This window comes from Solea solea, chromosome 2 (assembly GCF_958295425.1).
Source record: "Solea solea chromosome 2, fSolSol10.1, whole genome shotgun sequence".
Taxonomy (NCBI): domain Eukaryota; kingdom Metazoa; phylum Chordata; class Actinopteri; order Pleuronectiformes; family Soleidae; genus Solea; species Solea solea.
In genome coordinates, this window is record NC_081135.1 from 10,989,122 (window position 1) to 11,009,792 (window position 20,671).

Sequence of the window (20,671 nt, forward strand, 5' to 3'; positions counted from 1 at the left end):
TTAGGGCCGTTTAGCTAAATAACTATGGGCCCCATTCCAGGGCAATGCAACATTTATTTGCAACATTTATTAATATTTAAATGATAAATAATCAGAAAAAACCTACTTGTGGTCAAAAATATATTACATCCGTAGTGGTTTAGCACTACCATAGAGAATGAATAGGAAACGTTTCAGGGCCGTTTAGCTAAATAACTATGGGCCCCATTCCCGGGCAATGCAACATTTATTCATATTTAAGAAAAACGGTAAAAAAATAAGTCTTGTACAGACACCATTTGTATTGAAATGCTTAGAAACATGAGGCCACTGTTTTAGAGTTTCATAAAAACAATGCTAATTAGCATTGACATTGACATTGTTTTGATATGTGTGAGGGTGAAAGCCATAGAACATTTCGTTAGTCTAATGGCAATAAAGAAAAACATGATGTACACATTGTTTTCCACTACTCACATAATATTCACAACAGCTTGCGTTTCTTTAGGTCTCTCATCTCAGCCAGCCACTGCTTCACACTTTTGCCGGAATAAAGGGCACAGAAATTTGTCCCCTCAAACCTGCTGTGCCCAAAGTCCTTTTGTGATGGCTGGAGGCACAGCTGGCATCTGTGCACCTTGTGCTGCTTGTGCTTCCGTCTACGGGTAGGAGGCACAGGCACAGGGGTAGGAGGCGCAGATGGGCCGGGGATGGAAGAGCTGGAGGAGACGTGACAACACTGGCGCTTCCTCCCCAAAGGCTCAAAGGCATGTTTAGCTTTCTTACGCTACCCACAGAAGGCTCAGAAACTTTGAAAAACAAAGAAAAGGAAAAAAAAAAGAAAATTGGTGAAAAGAAAAGGAAAAAAAAAAGAAAATTGATGTTCACCAAACACGGAGTAAACGGCAAGTGCAAAGAGCAAAACAACAACAATTCTGACCACAGCTAAAAAGTTTTTTTCCCCTGTGGCCATAATCCTCTTCCATATGATCACGTCACGTATAACTTTCAAAACTTGGTCCAGAGAGCAAAGGGCAGGTACTATAGCATCACCTAGTGTCTATCTGTGCATGCCACATTTTCTAGGGTGCTGGGAATATGGTGCGGTTAGGGATGGTGTTGGCGGGGGTGGGGGCGGCGGCGGCGGCAGCCTCCTCGCGCTCTCTGTCCTTCATTGCCGACAGCCACTGCTCCACAGTCCCCCCGTCAGCCTGGGCACAGAAGGTCCCCCGTTTGTAGCGGCTGTGGCCATACTGCTTGGTCTTTGGCTGGCCACAGCGCCTGCACATGAACTGGGGAACCTTCTTGTAGGGCTTTGCAAAGTTCCCTAGCTCCTGGGCACGACGCTCCATCTCAGCATGTACCCGGCGCCTCCAGGCAGTAGAGCGGGGAATGGCTGGAGCGATGGTGGCTGGAGCGACAGTTGGAGCAGTGGCTTTTGTCGAAGCTGTGGAGGTGGTGGTGGTGGTGTCCGCTGAGGAGGAGGAGGTGGTGGTGGCTGACGCTGAGGAGGTGGTGGCACTCTGGTGGTCGACAATGAGGTCAAACAGTTCCGGGGCCAGCGGCCCTCTGATAGTGACAGCCAGGCCCGAGGCATCTGCGGGCACGTGGTGCTCAAGGGGCTGGTCTGGCTGTTGGGGGTCCTGCAGCGGAGCCCGTGGGGCAGGCAGGCGCTCCGCTGCAGCCTGGGGAGCGCTGGGCCCCGGAACTGCGAGGGCGATGGTGTCCCTCATCAGCGCCTTGCTCCTCTCATTGTGCCTTACAAGAAATAAAAAACAGACAAGAAACAATGCGTGATTTGTCATGACAAAGATATTAATCACGACAACAAACAAACACACACACACACACACACACATCAGTGCTGCGAGCCAAAGCATATTGACTTACCACATGGACAGGGTCCGTTGATTGACATCAAACAGCTGGATGCGGGTGCACGCCATGAGGGCAGGACAGTTGACCACGTTGTGCCGGATCTGCTTATAGTCCCTCATGATGCCAGCCCAGCGGTTGATGCGGACCCCGGCGATCGTCCTGGTGTCCTGGGTGTGAATGCGGCACAGCTCCAGCATGATGGCTTCAACAAGCCTGCTGACTTTAGGAGACTGTGCCGCTCCTGCGCCCTGACCCAGGGCAACACTGCAGAGAGAGAGAGAGAGAGAGAGAGAGAGGGAGGGAGGGAGGGAGGGAGGGAGGGAGGAGAATGTGTTAGTTACTGACTATAGCAGGCTGTAAAAAAAAAAAAAAAAAATAACTTAATGCAGTGACTTTGTACCGCTTCACACTCTCCACTCCTGGCGTGTGAGCGTGCTGGTTGCTGGTCTTGAATCGACCTTTGACCAGCCTGTCCTGGTGGTGGCGGGGGAAGGTCACCGGAGCCTTGTCCCTCTCAGTCAGCTTCTCCCAGAGAGCGACAACCTCCCTGGACTGACGAGCGGTGACAAAGGCGTGGTGACGCAGCTCCACGAGGCCGTGGGCCAGGGCCACCACGTGATGGTAACCGGGGTGACCGTCTGGCCCAACGACGTCCTGAAAAAAAGCACAACACACAGACACTGCACATGATGCGACGCTGCAAGTTTCTTGAGAAAATCAGCTAAGTTTTGATCTCGGTACATCAGCTATTGTTACAGCAAAAATGGGAGTGCAGCACACTTAATGTTGGATCAATACAAAAGCAGTTTACATTTATGAAGATATAAGAAACACAGTATATTTATAAGAATATAGATTATTATTATTATTGTTATTATTAACTTGATTGTCGTTATTTTTAGACTGATTTTCCTCTTCATGAATATGAAACGTTAACAGGCAACTGTCCACTCACTTCATCCTCCTCCGCAGCCTGCTGCACCTCCATCCTGTCGTCCTCGGGGGGTACGGGGGGTGGTGGAGTTCCCAACTGGGATGACGAGGCCTCACGCACAGGCACACTGTGGGGCTCCTGGAGGAGGAGAGCGTCGTGATGGGCCAGGAGACGGATCTCCTCCGGCTCCTCCTCCTCAAAGCCCTCGTCGGTCAGTGTGCCGCCGTCGACGGTGTCGTCCTCGTCCTCGTCCTCGTCGGTCCCTTCCGGAGCGTTGGGAAACTGCTGCAGCACAGCGCCCGACTGGGAGTACAAATACTCTACCCCCAAGAGTTCCCCTGCAGAGAGAGCGAGCGACAGACACACACAAACACACATGAGCAGATGCTATGAGACAACAGCAACAAACGCTCTGTCGCTGATCTCTCTGTACCTGTGTACTCCCTGGGCTGGGTGTAGTCGACAACCGGCTCGAGCCCCTTGAGCCGATGGGCCAGCCGGTTGAACACGCTCTGCTGCTGGGCACTGTAGCACTGCAGCGCCGATCGCTGACCTCCCTGGACTGCCGCTCGTCCGCGGTTTTCATTCCACCGCATCAGGCCCTCCAGCAGGTACACCTGGAAGTGTAAGTCACTCGCAGATGTACCTGTGAAGGAAGAGAGCAAAGTGTAAGTGAGAAGCAATGTATAAAAAAATGTCTATGTAAATAAAAATGTAAAATGAATGACCTGGAATGAAGCGGCACCGGTGCAGGTGGAAGGACTTGAGGGAAGTGGAGCCACGTGCGCACCGGTAGACGGGGAGCTTAACACCGCCCTTGGTGAGCTCACCTGTCTGGGCGTACAGCTCCAGCCCCTCCGGGTCCTGGATGCAGTGGAGGTGGCAGCGCTGTGTGCTCCAGATCTCCTCCATGCGGTCGCGGTCGATCAACGGGACGCCCATGCTGTCCGTCAAGTCCCAGAAGGCGTCCAGCACCTCCCGGAGGAGCCGCTCTGTCTCCGCCGCACCCCTCGTACGGCGTCGACAATGCCGAGCGAGCTCCTTGGCGGACAACTTGATGTGGGCGTCCTTCCCCTCCACGGACTGCTTGGCCTCTCTCAGGCGGGCGACGTCTCCGGCGTCCCACTCGAAGATGGCAAAGGACAGCCTCGCCATGAAGAGGCCGTAGAGCTGGTGGCTGTCTGTGGTGACACCCCTCGCAAAGCGTCGCATGAGGTGCCAAACGTCGAGCCTGACCACCAGCTCGTGCCACTCGTGGTACATGTTGTGTACTGACGACGTACCCACGGCGGCACAGCAGTCCCGGTCCACGTACATGACCTTTGGAGGGGCCTTTCCGGCTTCGCGGTACCTCCGCATCAGGCCGGCCGCCATGTTGGCCAGTCCGTCCCCCTCGGCTGCCGTGAGGACGGACACGAGTACCTGCCCGTACTCGTTGCCAACGTTGGTCATCCAGGCGGCCGAGCCAGCGGCAGTGCCTGCAAGCTTTTTGGTGATCTGCGAGACAAATCACAAACACACATTTAGACACACGACGTCATACAGGGTGAAGGCACAGTGGAGAGAGGGAGGGAGGGTGAGTGAGTGAGTGAGTGAGTGAGAGAGAAATCTCACCTTCTTGGTGGAGTCCATCTTAAGTATGTCACCAAAAATGGACGTCACCTTAGCCTTGGTCGTGTCCAGCCTGGTCATGGCATCCAGGACGTACACCCACCCGAACCAGGCGAGTCCGGGCACCTTCATGAGCTCTGGGAGCGACCCCTCTTTTGGTGCCGCTCCAGGTGCCATAAGCTTGTCAAGCACGGAGAGGTACTTGATCGTCCGCGCCATCCACTCCCTGGAGTGATGCTCCACCAGGGAGGCACGGAGGCGAGCCACACCGTTGCCCAGGGTGCGCTCCTTCAACAGCCCGATCACCGCCATGTCACAGGACAACCTGGGGTGGAAACAGAGAGTGTACAGACAACGCAGACAAATATAGTTAACTACTACTACAACAACAACAACAACAAAAATAATAATGCATTGTCGAGGAAATAATAATAATTATAATAATAATAATAATAAATGTAATTAATAATGTAATAAAGAGCCTTTCAGGTCACTCAAGGACACTTTACAATGAATTAAAATCACACAATTACATAAAAACCAAAAGAGAAAACACATAAAATCAACAAATGTTGAATGCCTTAAAGTGACGTACTTGTACGTGAGAACAGCTGGAAACTCATTGCGGTGCGCGAGGTCCAGCTGGTCTAAGATGTCCCGTGACCAGCTCACAATCTTCTTGTGACAGGCGGGGCACTCAAGGTACTCTGTGGCCATGAAGTACCACCCGCTCATGTCCAAGACCCTCCGGACGGTCTTGTACAGTCCAGCGCCCATCAGTTTCCGCCCATCGGCAGGGCACTTCAGACGATATGCCCACATCCGATAGGGCATCCACAGAAAGAATGGGCGCTGGAAGAAGTCGTGAGCATTGGCGGGGAGCTGTGTGTAGAGGGGCCGGGGGCCAGGAGGGTGCCACCACAGTTTGAGCGGCGTGGTGAGGACCACCTTCCCGCTGCTGGGTTCCCTCTTGAACAGCGCCCGGCCCACCCACTCCTGCTGCTCTACTGGCAGCGTCTGCCTCCAGCTGACAGGAAGCAGCTGAAACACACACACAGCATACAGCAGAGACACAGTTAGTGAGAGTGCAGCAGACAGGCACACATTAACACACACGTCATACATACCTCTTTGCCAGAGGCAGGTTTCTTAGGCGCCATCGGTACTGGCCCTGGCCCTGGCTCTGGCCTTGGCCCTGGCCCTGGCTCTGGCCCTTCCAGTGGCTGCTCGGAGGAGGAGAGAGAGGAAGAGGGGACCACAGCTGTTGGGGTGTCCCTGGACGTGCCTGACAAACACATGTCAGTGTTAGGGCGATGCATTACAAGTGCATTACAAGTGGATTACAAGTGAATTCACATCAAAATGTACACTTACTGGGAGAGTCGACCTCGGCGACAACGGCAAGCATCTTAGCGTCAGATAGGTCACAGGAGGAGGTGCCTGGTGGCAAAGGACAACATAGATGAAGCACTGGTGTACTGTTGAAAGCACAGGCTGTTTTGTAGACAGTGCAGTGCAGTTACCTGGCTGTGGCTCTGATTTTTTGTCCCGGGCCAGCACATAGTTTTGGAAGGTATGCATCCTGGACCCAGCTCCTAGCTTCTTTTGCTTGCGTAACCAATCGACATAGCTGTAACAGAGCAAAGAAATACACACAAAATCAACACACAGACACACATGCAGTACATACACACACACACACACACACACTACTTACGTTCGACTCTCCCGGTCCCTCGCATTGTACAAGGACTTGTACGAACGGTGCGCGTGCTCACCAAACCCCAACAGCGTGTCATCCACCTCATTTGTACTCTGAAGAGATAAGATAGTCCTTTATTTGTCCCGCAGAGGAGAAATTTGCATTGTTATAGCAGCAAGACAGTAAAGATAAAGATGATAAGTAATAAACATGCATGACCAAAAAAAGAAAATTACAACATACAAACATGTTAACACTGACTGCAAAAAATATGTTAGAAATAGAATGTAGGACGTACTTTATAAACAGCACAATATACACAGTATGGACTTGATATTTGCAGTATGAATATGTATAGGTATATTGCAAATTGACAGTATATTGCACGTGGAAGCCTGGTTATATGTGGTCTACTGCGAGCAGTGTTTGTTGTACAGTCTAACAGCTGCAGGAAGGAGCGACCTGCCATACCTGCTTGGAGCTCTCGCCCAACCTACGCCTGGCAATGGCTGTCACCATGGGTGGGAAAAGCCCTGCGTAGGAGGCAAGAGCGTCCTTGTTTGCCATGAGGGGCGTTCTCATGGTCATCCCTTCCTCTCTCTCCTTCTTGTGGGACGCCAAGATGGAGACGGCGTACCCCACATCGTTTTCCAGCAGCCACCGAAAGGTTTGGCCGCAGTACTGGCCAAACTGGAGCTCAGTCTCAGCCAGCACCATTTCGTCAGAGCCGTCCCCCTTTTGACAGGCTCTAGCCCTCGCCTCAGCCTCAAGGACGTCAGGCCTCTGTGTCCTCCTCACAATGGCAGTGGTCTGCTGGCGGTGTTTTGTGGCCAGGGCCACCGCCGCAGCAGTAGGACGAAGGGTGAGATCATTGGAGGAGGGCTCGAAGTGGAAGGTGGGAGAAAAAAACATTTTCTGAAAGACAAGAAGCAGCTTAACAGTACATTATAATACACTTCACTGACTAATTGCACTGTTGTTACACACATGACCTGTCTACACCCCCCCAGGGTGTTAGAATAACACTGTTTATATCGATGGGGTAATGTCAGCATATCAGCAGCCCATTAGGAGTATTAGGGTAATACTGTCAACTTTAATCAGCATATCAGACATTACAAATTGACAATGGCTGGTCAGTGACCTACTGTCTCGCGCACACACACATACACACCGCGAAAGAATATTACTCGGAATATTTGTCAAATTATATCAAGAAATTCACAATAATTCGTTCCAGCATTTATACCACACTTAGCCAAGAGTCTATAGAATATAAAACCGTCGTCCGAACTCAGTATTTGCATGTCTCGCGCACACACACACACACACACACACACCGCAAAAGTATATTACGTCGGGATATTTGTCAAATTATATCAAGAAATGTACAACAATTCGTTCCAGCATTTATACCACACTTACCCGAGAGTCTATAGAATATAAAACCGTCGTCCGAACACAGTATTTGCATGTCTCGCACGCACACACACACACACCGCAAAGTATATTATTGGAATATTTGTCAAATTATATCAAGACATTCACAATAATTCGTTCCAGCATTTATACCACACTTACCCGAGAGTTTATAGAATATAAAACCGTCGTCCAAACACAGTATTTGCACGTCTCGCGCACGCACGCACGCACACACACACACACACCGCGAAAGTATATTACTCGGAATATTTGTCAAATTATTTCAAGACATGAGCAACAACAGTAAAGAAATAAAATCACACAGAACACTAATGCTGTATTGTGCTGTTATGAAGACAAAAACGGCATAACTTACGTGATGATGCTCAACGACTACTGAACTTCGCCTGCGACAAGTCCGTCTGGGGGAGGGTGAAACACAAACGGCTAATGCCTGTAGAGGAGTAAAATAGAACAGTCCAATGAAAACATGCATGGTTTGCACTCTGTGTACACATTATTTAGAACCTTCCAGTGAAAACACGATTGCGCTGCTGGGAGGCGAGACTTAAGGAATTAAGACATTTAGGACAGAGGAGGTCCTCAAAAATATATTACATCCGTAGTGGTTTAGCACTACCATAGAGAATGAATAGGAAACGTTTTAGGGCCGTTTAGCTAAATAACTATGGGCCCCATTCCCGGGCAATGCAACATTTATTTGCAACATTTATTAATATTTAAATGAATCAGAAACTACTTGTGGTCAAAAATATATTACATCCGTAGTGGTTTAGCACTACCATAGAGAATGAATAGGAAACGTTTTAGGGCCGTTTAGCTAAATAACTATGGGCCCCATTCCCGGGCAATGCAACATTTATTTGCAACATTTATTCATATTTAAATGATAAATAATCAGAAACGTTCATGCTGTGCCACCTCTTCTTTCCACTCAGAAAAGACCGTCTCCTTACTGTTCAGCCAAGCGGGAAACAGCGCCGCCAAAAACCTACTTGTGGTCAAAAAATATATTAAATCCGTAGTGGTTTAGCACTACCATAGAGAATGAATTGGAAACGGTTTACGGCCGTTTAGCCAAATAACTGTGGGCTGCAATGCACTGGCCCGGGTTCGATTCCCGGCTTATGCGACAATATTTATTTTTCCTTACGTATTCTGGCATTTGATATTGTAATATATACATGTAGAATAATAGATAATAGATAGATCGCTACCACTGCAATACCTATTACTAATAATATTCATATACTAGATATATTGAAATCTAAATACCACTGTAAAACCTATTAATAATATTTAAATAATAAATAATCAGAAACGTTCATGTTTCTGGACACTGACAACAATATCACCGAACAAACCTGGTACCAGTTGATATAAAACAGTCTTCATCCATGCGAATAAAAAGCATTAATTCCCTATTTGAACAAAAAAGCTTCCACTTAAAGTTAAAAACATGAATGAATGGCAAACGTTTCAGGGCCGTTGCAAAGCACATTGGCCGGGAATGGGGCCCATACTTATTGAGCTAAACGGCCATAAAACGTTTCCCATTCATTCTCTATGGTAGTGCTAAACCACTACGGATGTAATATATTTCTGACCACAAGTAGGTTTTTGGCGGCGCTGTTTCCCGCTTGGCTGAACAGTAAGGAGACGGTCCTTTCTGAGAGAAAAGAAGAGGTGGCACAGCCGCAGCGGAGAAACAGAAGACAGCGTCTTTTTTCTCGTTCCTCGACATGTTTTACGAACGTTTTGTACTTTTCAAAGTGGAAGCTTTTTTGTTCAAATAGTGAATTAATGCTCTTTATTCACGTGTATGAAGATTTTTTTATTATCTTTTATATGTTTTATAACTTTTTCCAATTCTTAAAGCGATAGACCACCTGGAATCTGTTTAGAGAGTCAAACGTCTCCCAGCTGGCTTTAAACTTGAACTCAACCTATAGTTTAAACCTATAAATCTATATGTCTGCTGTGCAGCTCTTTCTACAAGCCTTACATACAAACTATATTATCAAATAAAAGTTATGTGTTACGTAAATGAAAATAATAAATAACTGCAATGGTGAAAATCAAATGCCAGATACTTAAGGAAAAGAAAATCAAGATTGTTGCATTGGCCGGGAATCGAACCCGGGCCTCCCGCGTGGCAGGCGAGAATTCTACCACTGAACCACCAATGCTTGTTGTTCCAACCATGTGACCCATGATTTTCGATTGTCCAATGAGATGCGTCGTAACATTTGAGAATTGTGTGAAAATACCTGTCGTAGCATCACCTTCTCAATAATCTCAATATCTTCTCAATAATCCCTTCTGAAAGGGGCAACCAGAACAAGTATGGCGGGCATTACATTACATTACATGTCATTTAGCAGACGCTTTTAGCCAAAGCCACCAACAATAAGTGCATTTAAACATTTGGGTACAAACAAGAGCTAGAAGTAAGTAAGAGCTTCAAGTAAGCCAAACTATAAAGTGCTAGCTATCTATCTATGTCCCGGTGTCAATGGGGAGCTCGTTCCACCATTTGGGAGCTAGGACAGAGAACAGTCTCGAGTTCTGTGAATGCCTCTGCGATCCTCTCAGTGAGGGGCAGAGTGGGCGGGCTGGGGTGTAGGTTTTGATCATGTCCTGGATGTAGGCTGGACCGGATCCGTTTGTAGCATGGAAAGCAAGCACTAGAGTCTTGAAGCGGATGCGAGCAGCTACAGGAAGCCAGTGAAGGGAGCGGAGGAGCGGTGTAGTGTGGGAGAATTTGGGTAAGTTGAAGACCAGTCGAGCTGCTGCATTCTGGATGAGTTGCAGAGGTCGTATGGCACACGCAGGGAGACCAGCCAGGAGGGAGTTGCAGTAATCCAAGCGTGAGATGACAAGAGCCTGGACCAGAACCTGTGCCGCCTTCTGGGTTAGAAGAGTCCGTATCCTTCTGATGTTGTGCAACATGTATCTGCAAGATCGAGCTGTTGCAGCAATGTTGGCAGTGAGGGAGAGATGGTCATCAAGTGTCACACCCAGGTTCCTTGCAGTATGAGAAGGAGCTACCACAGCGTTGTCGAGGATGATGGACACATCTGTGGTGGGAGAGGCCTTTCCTGTGAGAAAAAGTAACTCGGTCTTGTCGAGATTGAGTTTCAGGTGATGGTCAGATATCCACTGAGAGATGTCAGTCAGACAAGCGGAGATCCCAGTAGCTAGAGGACAGGGTTCCGACACAGATCCTCTCCAGGTTACTCTGTATGTTCGGTTTTGAAGGTTGAGGATGAGAGTAGGGTAAGTGCAAAGCCTGAGACACCTAGTTCTTGAAGGGAGGAAGTAAGGATCTGGTGGTTAACTGTGTCAAACGCTGCAGAAAGGTCCAAGAGGATGAGAGAGAGGCAGCCCTGGCAGTGTGGAGTTGCTCAGTGACAGCAAGAAGTGCAGTTTCGAGAAGGTTGTTCCAGTGAAGGTAGGAAGAGAGTTGATTAAAGATAGCACGCTCCAGAGTTTTGGAAAGAAAAGGAAGAAGAGAGACAGGTCTGTAGTTATTTACTTCAGACGGGTCAAGGCTATTTCAGGGGGTCCACAGACTATGACAATGAATTTGTTTCTCGACCAATGAATTGCAATCTGAGTTTCTTAATGTTAAAATGTACATACTAAGCACACAGGAGATCAGATTTGTGTGTATAATTTGCAGTTTATTAACAATGTACAAAATGTAAAACACAACTTGGCAACAATTTTTCAATAATGACATCATTTTTACAAAAATGATGAAAATGCTCTCTCTGGTACTCACTCACAGTTACCCACTCACACACACACACACACACACACACTGGACACAGCTGGCTCCGGGTCTGGCTCACCAACATCTTCGTCAGAATCAGAGGTTTCTGTGTCCTCCTTCGATGGAACTGCATTGTATAAAAATATTAATATTAGAAATGCAACCGTTATTGAAAAAACAACCCACATCAGTAACCAACATTTCAAATATCTAAAACTTAACTTAAAATTACTGAACTGAGCATTTGATTGTGACTACGACTGCTTCTGTAGATGCTCTGACCTGGTGATGATGGGCTGTGTTGTGCCTCACATTCTCACTCCTGACTAGTCACAGGATGGAAGCTGCAAGGACTGCTGATCTCAGAGCTGAGTTCTTTCTGTCTGTCTGTCTGTCTCATCTTTGCCTGACTGTCAAGTATCTTGTCCCCCTGACTTTTCATTCTCAACTGACCCTATATTTTAGTTTCAGATTTATGTAATGTATACAAACATACCAGTAACGTATACCAACAGTATAGAGACATAACACAGGGCAAGACGTGAAGGATAAACAGAACATGAAACAGCTAGCTGGCTGATTGTCTGCTAGTTTCAGTCCTCTAAAATCATCGGATAAACATGTAAATGCATCCTAAGCAGCAACCCGAATTAAATGTAACGTTAGCCGTTGGAAGCTGACACTGGTCATCTGTAGACACCATGAGATGTAACTTAATGTTAACATTGTTAACTTTATACCCGTGGCTCCTAATGAGTCACTGTCAGTGCCTTATTACGACACCCCCGTAAAACTTACTTTAGAATGAGGATTTCACTGTCCATGAAGTCTATTTATCCTACCTCTCTTCTTCTTTTTCGTCGTGTCATGTGTTGATCCGCTGTCCTGTTCTCCTGGCTCAACACACTCCAGCAACGATAAACGGTTCTCTTCTTCTAATAAATGTGGATTACAACTCTTTGCGCCAACTAGTGTACAGGAGGGGCTTAGCAGTCAATAGGCGTCACTGATTTAAAAATGCAACTGGCTCCTTGCGACAAGACGTGCGGTAGCGTAATATGTCAATCATCTGGGGGGCGCACCTGGGGGGTCCAATCAGATTTCAGGGGGGTCCAGTGCTACCCCGGCCCCCCCTCTAGCTCGGCCTCTGACTGGCAGTTCCACAGGCCCCCTGCAACAAGATGGTGGATGTGTGTGGAGCGGGTGGGATAGATAAGTGAGGACAGATTACGGTGATGCTGTGAGTGAATGTGAGGTTTGTAATATCTGCGAGAAGAAAGAAAAAAAAAGTGCACATATATGAAAGGTAGAAAAACAATTGCAGGCAGGTACTTAGCCTCCTTGTTAGCCTCCTTGTTAGCCTCCTTGTTAGCCTCCTTGTTAGCCTCCGGTTTAGAGTCCTTTGTCTGCCACTGAAGCTGCCGCTTCAAAGTGAATGCTGCTTTTTTAAAAGACACCTGATTAGGGGCTGATTGGTTACAGCTGTGTTGGCCACTCCCCTGTAGCCAATGGAAATTCAATGAAGTTTTTTTTTAAATACTTAGCTTAATTCCAGTAGTCCTATGAGATACCCAGAACGTCCAAATGCACACTGAGAAATGCTGGTTTGGGTCTGGTTTAAATCTTACTCAGCTGTGTTGGCTACTCCCCAGACAAGTCAAAAGTCAAGCAACCCAGCTAGATACAATAGCAATTAATGAAAAAGCAACAAAATAAGAAAGACCTACAGAAGTGATACTTAGCTTAATTCCAGTAGTCCTATAAGATACCCAGAAAGTCCAAATGCACACTCGACTGTCTTTCTGAAGGTTTATTTCACACACACACACACACAGTTAGCGGAAGCTAGACAGCAGTTAAACAGCAGTGAGACTCGTCAGTTAGTCAGTAAAACCGACAAGTCGCACAGGTTCTGATGATAGTAGATTTACAAAGGCACATACGAAGGTTAATATACAACAAAGGGGCTTTGATAATGCACTTTAAAGGCAACAGTGCTTTGATACCAGTTATGTAGATTATTATTTGGATGCTGGCGTACACAGGCTGACCTTAGTCTTCTGTCAGAAAAACTGCAGCTACTCCAGAGGTTTATTTAACCCTTCTTTATTTCTCAAAATGGGAACAGTGTACAGGATGTGTTGTTGTGTGGTTTCCTGAGATATATAAATAAAGGGAACAGTAATGTATTAGTACATTATAATGTAACATAGTTGTGAACTAAACACACAAATAGTACTATACAACAAATGCAGTGAGAATGATGACAACAATGGTATTCTCTATTGGCCACACGGGGGCGCCTCAGACCGCATCATGACAATTTATCACCAGCAACTGTAATAAACATTAATTGTGTTCGATGTAGAACCCATCCGTGGTATAACACACACAATCAAACGGCGTTATGTGTCTAGGACACATATATAAGGTAATCTGAACATATTAACCAGCCTGTGTTAATATATCTTACATTATTATGTCGCGCGCGAGAGTAATAATCACAACATGGCGGCCGGTCCAGGCTCACGCCAGGTATAGCAGGAGACTGCGTACTACTTAACAGTGTGTATAAACTTACGTCTCACTCACGCACGATGAACACAATATAACGGTGGGGACAACTACAGATTCAACTCCATTCACTACCGTCACTGCCGTAGAATACGTGCACAGCACTCCGCGTAACTTCACTGACTTTGCTGGCTTCGGGGTCACTCGGGACTACTCGGGTCTTTCCGGTATCGTTCGGCGCCGTGACTGTGGCGTTCTGAACACGGCAGAGCAGGGAAGTTTGCACAGCCGCCCCCAAATTCCCCTGGTGAATTTGCAGTACTCCAAAGGTCCCTGCTGTTCCGTACAATCAGTCTCAGTCCTCTGGCATTGCTGGCAGGGGGATGAGTTTAGCCACAGGCCGTGTGTATGTAGATCCTTTGATGTTTATCTCAGCTGTACGTATCCTGCCGTCATCACTGGGGATCACTTTGGTGATTCTTCCTATTGGCCACCGAGCTCTTGGCAGCTGTGGGTCAATAATCATGACCACCTGATCGGGAGTGAGGTCCACCTTAGGACTATGCCACTTCCGACGGTGTTGAAGGTTGGGGAGATAATTCTTGGTGAACTGGAGCCAAAAGTGATCCGCGAGCACCTGACTGTGTTTCCAGCGGCGGCGTCCAAGCAGGTCACTATTGTGATACACAACTTGTGGTAGTGATGCATCCCGCCGCCCCATGAGTTGGAGATTTGGCGTTATGGGGTCAGGATCTGCGATGTCTGATGTAGCATAGCCAAGGGGCTTAGAGTTGAGAATTCCCTCGACTTCTATCAGGACCGTCCTGAGGACTTCCTCTGGGAGCACTTGGTCTTTCAGGACAACTTGCAGGGAAGCTTTAACGGATTTGATCTCTCTCTCCCAAACACCTCCGAAATGAGGTGCAAGTGGTGGATTAAATCTGAAGCTGATGCTCTGTTCAGCAAGCTGGTCCTGTAGTGCTGGTTCAAGTGTGGCGAAGGCTTCTTGCAGTTCTCTATCTCCTCCTCGGAAATTAGTGCCTCGGTCACAGAGAATCTCGAATGGCTTCCCTCTTCTTGCCACGAAGCGTCGTAAGGCAAGCAAAAAGGAGTCAGTGTCCATACTGCACAAAAGGTCCAGATGCACACAGCGAGTGGTGAGACATTTAAAGACAATACCCCACCTTTTCTCGCGTCTGCGGCCTATTTTGACGTTATACGGGCCAAAACAATCTACCCCAGTAGACCAGTATGGGGGTTGGTTGATGCGCAACCGTGCAGCTGGCAGGTCAGCCATCTGAGGAATGACAGGCTTGCTGCGCCATTTGTGGCACTCTGTGCAGCTATGCTGATGTTTTTTGACAGCTTGACGTCCACGAATGATCCAGTATGTCCTCCTTATTCCTGCAAATACACGGTCAGGACCTGCATGAAGCAACCGGTTGTCATAGTCCTGTATGAGCAACTTCGTGATATGATGGTTTGGCGCCAGGATGATAGGATGGATGGTGTCCTCTTCTAGAGTCTCTGCCTTTCGAAGGCGACCTCCGACCCTTATCAGCTCCACATCTTTGTCGTAGACAGGGGACAGAGACAGCAAGCTGCTATTAGAGCTGAGAGGTTTACCTGTTTGTAGGGCAGTGTACTCCGCTGGGAAACTCTCCTGCTGTGCTCTCTTTAGGATAGCAACTTCTGTGTTTACTCTGTCCGCTGCTGTCATAGGAGGGACTGCCGCCCCCTGTAGGGACTGGAACGTGGCATCTACCAGTTCTGACCAGGATTTGGACTGGGTTACATCTGAGACGGGAAGGCTGCTTGCTGTGATGTTTCCACAGAAGAAGGTATCACGGGTTTCTTCAGCTGGTGTAGATGTGGAACTTACAGCGGGATCAGTTGGCCACTGAGCTGGTGGCTGGAAAAGGAAACTTGGGCCACATGTCCAGCGGTTGGGCTTCACTAGATCCACCAGAGATTTTCCACGGGTGATATCATCAGCAGAATTGTCTTCTGAAGGTACATATCTCCAGTCGTCTGCTTCAACTAGCTCTTGGATCTCTGCTATCCGTGTCCCCACAAATACCTTGTACTGCCGAGATTCGGATTGGATCCAGTGCGAAACAGTCGTGGAATCTGTCCACAGTGTTGTTCTCTTTACTGGCAGAGTCAGCTCTGAGTGCAAGACCTTAGCCAATTGTGCACCTGACAGGGCCGCACACAGCTCCAGGCGAGGTATTGACAGTTGTTTCTTCGGCGCTACACGGGACCTTGCCATCACAAATGCTACCTGTACCTCTCCGTCACTATCTTCGACCCTCATGTATGCTACAGCACCGTAGGCTTTCTCTGAGGCATCGCAGAAGATGTGTAGTTCAACAGGGGTGTCAGCAGGAACATTGGCAGTGTAGCAACGTGGCAATGTGATGTGTTGAAGGTGTGAGAGTTCACCTTCCCATGCTTGCCATACAGGGAGGAGGCTGTCCAAAATGGGCTCATCCCATCCTCTCTCTTTTCTCCACAGGGCTTGAACAATGACCTTGGCACGTGTTGTATATGGAATGATGTAGCCAAGGGGATCATATTGACTGGCTAGAACCCGATATACATATCGCATGGTTGGTTCAGTCACTGGGATGGTTCGGTGTTTGTATCCAAGAGTGTCAAGTCTGCAGTGCCACAGGAGTCCAAGTGTTGACTCCTGTGGGTCGGTCTTATTCGCAGTCAGCCATAACTCGCATCCTGCTGATTTGGCTTCAGGAGGTAGATGGGCGATAACATCAGGCATGTTGCTGGACCACTGTCTCATATCAAAGCCTCCACTGGCAAAGAGAGCTCTCATCTTGTCGATGAGCTGTCTGGCTTGATCCTGAGACTGTACAGACTGGAGACAGTTGTCTACATAGAATGCCTGCAGCACAGATTGGACCACGTCTTCATTGCCCTCACTGTGTTCTTCCACATGACGCTGTAAAGCATAGGTTGCACAGCATGGGCTGCAGGAAGTCCCAAATGGCAAAACACGCCACTCATAGACATCTGGGATGTGCTCTCTCTCACCATCACGCCACAGGAAGCGGAGGAGTGGCTGGTCTTCAGGGAGGAGGCGCACCTGATGAAACATGCCGCGAATATCTCCACTGATGGCCACAGCATGTTCTCTGAATCGCAGTAGCACACCAAGCAGTGGTGCACTCAGGGTAGGACCAGGGAGTAGGTTGTTATTAAGGCAGGCTTGGTGATAGTTGAATGAGCAGTTGAATACTACTCTTGCTTTACCATTATGGTAAACAAGATGGTGAGGGAGAAACCATGATTCCTTTGTACTGTTCACCTCTTCAGCGTTGATCTTGACAACATATCCAGCTTTCTCCAATTTGTGTATCTCCTCATTATACACTGCAGATTGTTCTGGGTCAGTAGCAAGGCGGCGCTCTGTTGCTCGGAGGAGAGCCATCGTGGCCGTAGGTGGAGCATGGAGCGTGGGTGAGTTTGGTTTACGCAACAATGGAGTAGCATATCGGGACACACCGTCGACTGTGACTCTGATGGTCTTCTGCTCCAGTTGTTCTATAGCTGCTTTATCCTCACCAGAGCGTGTCACCTCCTTACTGTTCCTGAATGGCAACGTGTCCAACTTCCAGAGTCTTTCAACATTTTGATGTAGCTCTTCCGAAGAGGAGAGGAATGAAGAATGAAGGCAGCTGTTCTCACCTGATGAATGCTGCAGGAAGGTAGCAGGTCCCTGCACAGCCCATCCCAGAGCCGTGCACACAGCTACAGGTCCACCTATGGGGCCAGACCGGACTGGGAGTACTGGTGTTATCAGGTGAGGGTTGTCAGAACCGATGAGTAACATAGGCTTGGCCTTGTTGTAAGAGTGCAATGGAATGTCTCTCAGGTGTTGGTAGCTTCGTTTCAGGTTGTCAGCTACACATGATTGGTCAGCCAGATTCAGCTCTGCTGCTGTGAAGGCATGATGAATGTCGTATGTCGTACCTTTCTTCGTCAAGGATGACGCTTTGAGTGAGACTGTAGCTCCCTTTAACTGTACCTTGTCCTGTCTGATTGTTCTCAGGGACAGGGTTTCTTCTTTCCCCTTTAAACCAAGGTGATGTACAGCTGCCGGTAGGATGATTGTTCTTTCAGAGCCGTCGTCAAGGACAGCGTACGTATCGAGTGTTTTCTTCCCATTGTGCAGGCGTACTGGGACAACTTTCAGCATTACTCGACCTGAATGGCTGATTTGGTCCATGTAAACCATGCTGGGGGATGTACTCACAGTTAGGACAGTCTCTGTTTGAGCCACATCATGGAGCACAATGAGGTGTTGTTCTCCACAAGTGGAACAGGGCTTTTTTAAAGTGCAGTTGTCAGGGGTGTGTCCTCTTCCACACCTCCAGCATCTTTTCTTCTCTTTAATCCAGTCAGCCTTTGCATGGTTTGTAAGTTTAGCAAAATCACCGCAGACATTGAGGTAGTGTTCTTGATTGTTACAGTACGGGCAATAAGGCTTAAACCTGTCACGCTTCTTAGACTGTAGCGGGGTGTTGGATGCAGGAGCTGGATTAGGTTGCTGAGCCCCCTGGTGGTTACCAAGTAGAATGGTTGTAGACTTTACCCTTTGCTGTTTCGCTGATCTGCGCTCCCGGCTATCAGCATGTGTGGGTTCTGGTTGACATGCACTCATCCGACGGGACACTTGCAGAGTCTGGACTTTCCTCTCAAGCCATCCTGCCAGGTCAGGAAGAGTATATGTCCTGTCGCTGCCACTCTGGATAATTCCCCTATTGAAGCAGTATTCAGCGAAGGCATCTCTGAAGTTAGCAGGCAGTTTCGTAAGCAGTGTGTCAACATGAGAACCACACAGCAGTTCTGGAGATAAGGGACCTTGCATCGTGCTTAACATGCCCACAAGTGTTCCAACTGCTGCTGCAAAGTCTTCAATACCTTGATAGTCTCCAGCCTTCACCAGTGGAGGGTTCAATATGGCATTAAGTTCTCCCTGTACAAGCTGTCTAGGCTGACCATATCTCTGCATGAGGGCTTGCATGGCAGTAGTGTATGGCGTTGCACTGTTGATGAACCGCTTGGCTATTTGAAGTGCAGCAGGGAAACGGAGATGGTCGATAAGGACTTGGTACTTGTAGTCTTCGCTTAAGTGTCTGTGGGGCCCGAGGACACTGTCCAGGCCCTTTTTGAGCAGCAGGAAGTCACTCTCCCTCCCTGAGCTAAAAACGGTCAGTCTGGGCTTGGGAATGCCATATGATGAAGCAATAACCATCTCTAGAACTCCTGGTGCATTATCTGGAGGCCGCACCGGTGCAGTGGGATGCTGAGGATAATAGTGCTGGACAGGGGGAGCAAGATATTGTGCAGGAGGATAGGGATATTGTTGAGGGGGGGGCTGCCAATATCTCGACGTGCTGTATGCTGACTGTGCTGGGGCCGGTGCAGTCTGGATCGGCAGGGAAGGAACTGCGGAGACTGCAGGTGGCACCAGTGAGGTAGTGGGTGTTGGTCGTATCATGTTGCCTGGGGGCACAGGTTGTGCAGGCGTGGCCCATGATACAGGGTCGACCTGGTCAGCAGCAGCTGATGAAACAGAATCCTTACGTCTCGTCTGTGACATGGGAGCAGATTGTGTTGTCTCAGCCTCTGATGCTTGATCCACATCATCTGCCAGCGATGCGAAGGATGCTTTATCCGCTGCCTTGGTCAGTGTAGCAGAGGGTGCAACGCAAACCGATGAGGCCGTGGCTGTGTACTGATCTTGATAGAGGGGCACCGACTGAGCTGGAATGTGTGATGCAGACGTATACTGTGCCGTCCTAGCAGGACTGTGACACATGTCGATCCTCTCTAGATGGGGAAGGCTACTGTACCGAGACATATCCGCAGCATATCGATGTGGGCGATGTGTAGGGTGAGTATAGCCGACCTGCGGGTGAGGAGTCAGTCTTACATTGTCCATTTCAGCTTCCAGCTCTTTCATTTGGTGTCTTATAGTCTGCCAGCGTACCTCTAGATGCTGAAGTCTCTCATCAGGGCTCTCATGGGTTTGATATGTGGGCCCTGGATAGGGAAGGTTTCCTCCCATGTTGGGTGGTGCTACATATGTGGATGTCACCGGCGACACTGTCCCTGTCATAGTGGGATGAAGGGGTTGAAGCGGGTAGCTGAGCTCGTAGTCCTCCAGATGTCCGGGAATGCGTCGCACCCTGCTGGGACGGGGACTCGGTGGCTGCTGCCCATCATAATATCCTCTGCTTGTAGCCATGGTGCAACTTGTGTACATCCGGCTCGAAGGACCACTTGTAGATTATTATTTAGATGCTGGCGTACACAGGCTGACCTTAGTCTTCTGTCAGAAAAACTGCAGCTACTCCAGAGGTTTATTTAACCCTTCTTTATTTCTCAAAATGGGAACAGTGTACAGGATGTGTTGTTGTGTGGTTTCCTGAGATATATAAATAAAGGGAACAGTAATGTATTAGTACATTATAATGTAACATAGTTGTGAACTAAACACACAAATAGTACTATACAACAAATGCAGTGAGAATGATGACAACAATGGTATTCTCTATTGGCCACACGGGGGCGCCTCAGACCGCATCATGACAATTTATCACCAGCAACTGTAATAAACATTAATTGTGTTCGATGTAGAACCCATCCGTGGTATAACACACACAATCAAACGGCGTTATGTGTCTAGGACACATATATAAGGTAATCTGAACATATTAACCAGCCTGTGTTAATATATCTTACATTATTATGTCGCGCGCGAGAGTAATAATCACAACATGGCGGCCTGTCCAGGCTCACGCCA

At 48.2% G+C, this 20,671-nt stretch overlaps 1 protein-coding gene, 1 long non-coding RNA gene and 1 other non-coding gene across 4 annotated transcripts in view; 1 reads left to right on the top strand and 2 right to left on the bottom strand.

The window, feature by feature from the left end:
- The window catches only part of LOC131475428 (uncharacterized), a 5,319-nt gene extending 4,656 nt beyond the window's left edge, over window positions 1-663 (top strand). Inside the window, exon 3 of the long non-coding RNA XR_009242505.1 lies at window positions 488-663. This is a non-coding gene — a long non-coding RNA (uncharacterized LOC131475428). The remainder of the gene's footprint in view (window positions 1-487) is intronic.
- A 396-nt stretch (window positions 664-1,059) lies between these two features.
- On the bottom strand, window positions 1,060-13,236 carry LOC131475475 (uncharacterized). Of its 2 annotated transcripts, XM_058653637.1 has the most exons (15): window positions 13,068-13,236; window positions 7,903-7,980; window positions 6,576-7,019; window positions 6,120-6,217; window positions 5,926-6,032; window positions 5,777-5,842; window positions 5,530-5,687; window positions 4,998-5,443; window positions 4,406-4,727; window positions 3,520-4,288; window positions 3,225-3,437; window positions 2,813-3,129; window positions 2,258-2,511; window positions 1,870-2,121; window positions 1,060-1,737 (listed from the first exon to the last, which is right to left on the bottom strand). In XM_058653637.1, the coding sequence occupies exons 3-15, from the start codon at window positions 7,014-7,016 to the stop codon at window positions 1,062-1,064; spliced, it is 4,119 nt and encodes a 1,372-aa protein (XP_058509620.1). In that variant the 5' UTR covers window positions 7,017-7,019; window positions 7,903-7,980; window positions 13,068-13,236; the 3' UTR covers window positions 1,060-1,061. The 2 variants fall into 2 exon arrangements, with proteins under 2 accessions (XP_058509620.1, XP_058509629.1); XM_058653646.1 differs by lacking the exon at window positions 13,068-13,236 and having other exon boundaries at window positions 6,576-7,976.
- trnag-gcc (transfer RNA glycine (anticodon GCC)) lies at window positions 9,666-9,736 on the bottom strand. Its single transcript has one exon. It is a non-coding gene; the product is annotated as a tRNA-Gly (tRNA).
- Window positions 13,237-20,671: the final 7,435 nt, after the last annotated feature.

What these genes read in the sequence shown, in the direction of transcription:
- LOC131475475 (XM_058653637.1), bottom strand. Translation starts at nt 7,016, where the DNA reads ATGTTTTTTTCTCCCACCTTCCACTTCGAGCCCTCCTCCAATGATCTC. An exon ending in CCAGCCCAGGGAGTACACAG is followed by an intron (nt 3,130 to 3,224) that starts GTACAGAGAGAT and finishes CTCTCTCTGCAG; the next exon opens with GGGAACTCTTGGGGGTAGAG. An exon ending in CAACGGACCCTGTCCATGTG is followed by an intron (nt 1,738 to 1,869) that starts GTAAGTCAATAT and finishes ATTTCTTGTAAG; the next exon opens with GCACAATGAGAGGAGCAAGG.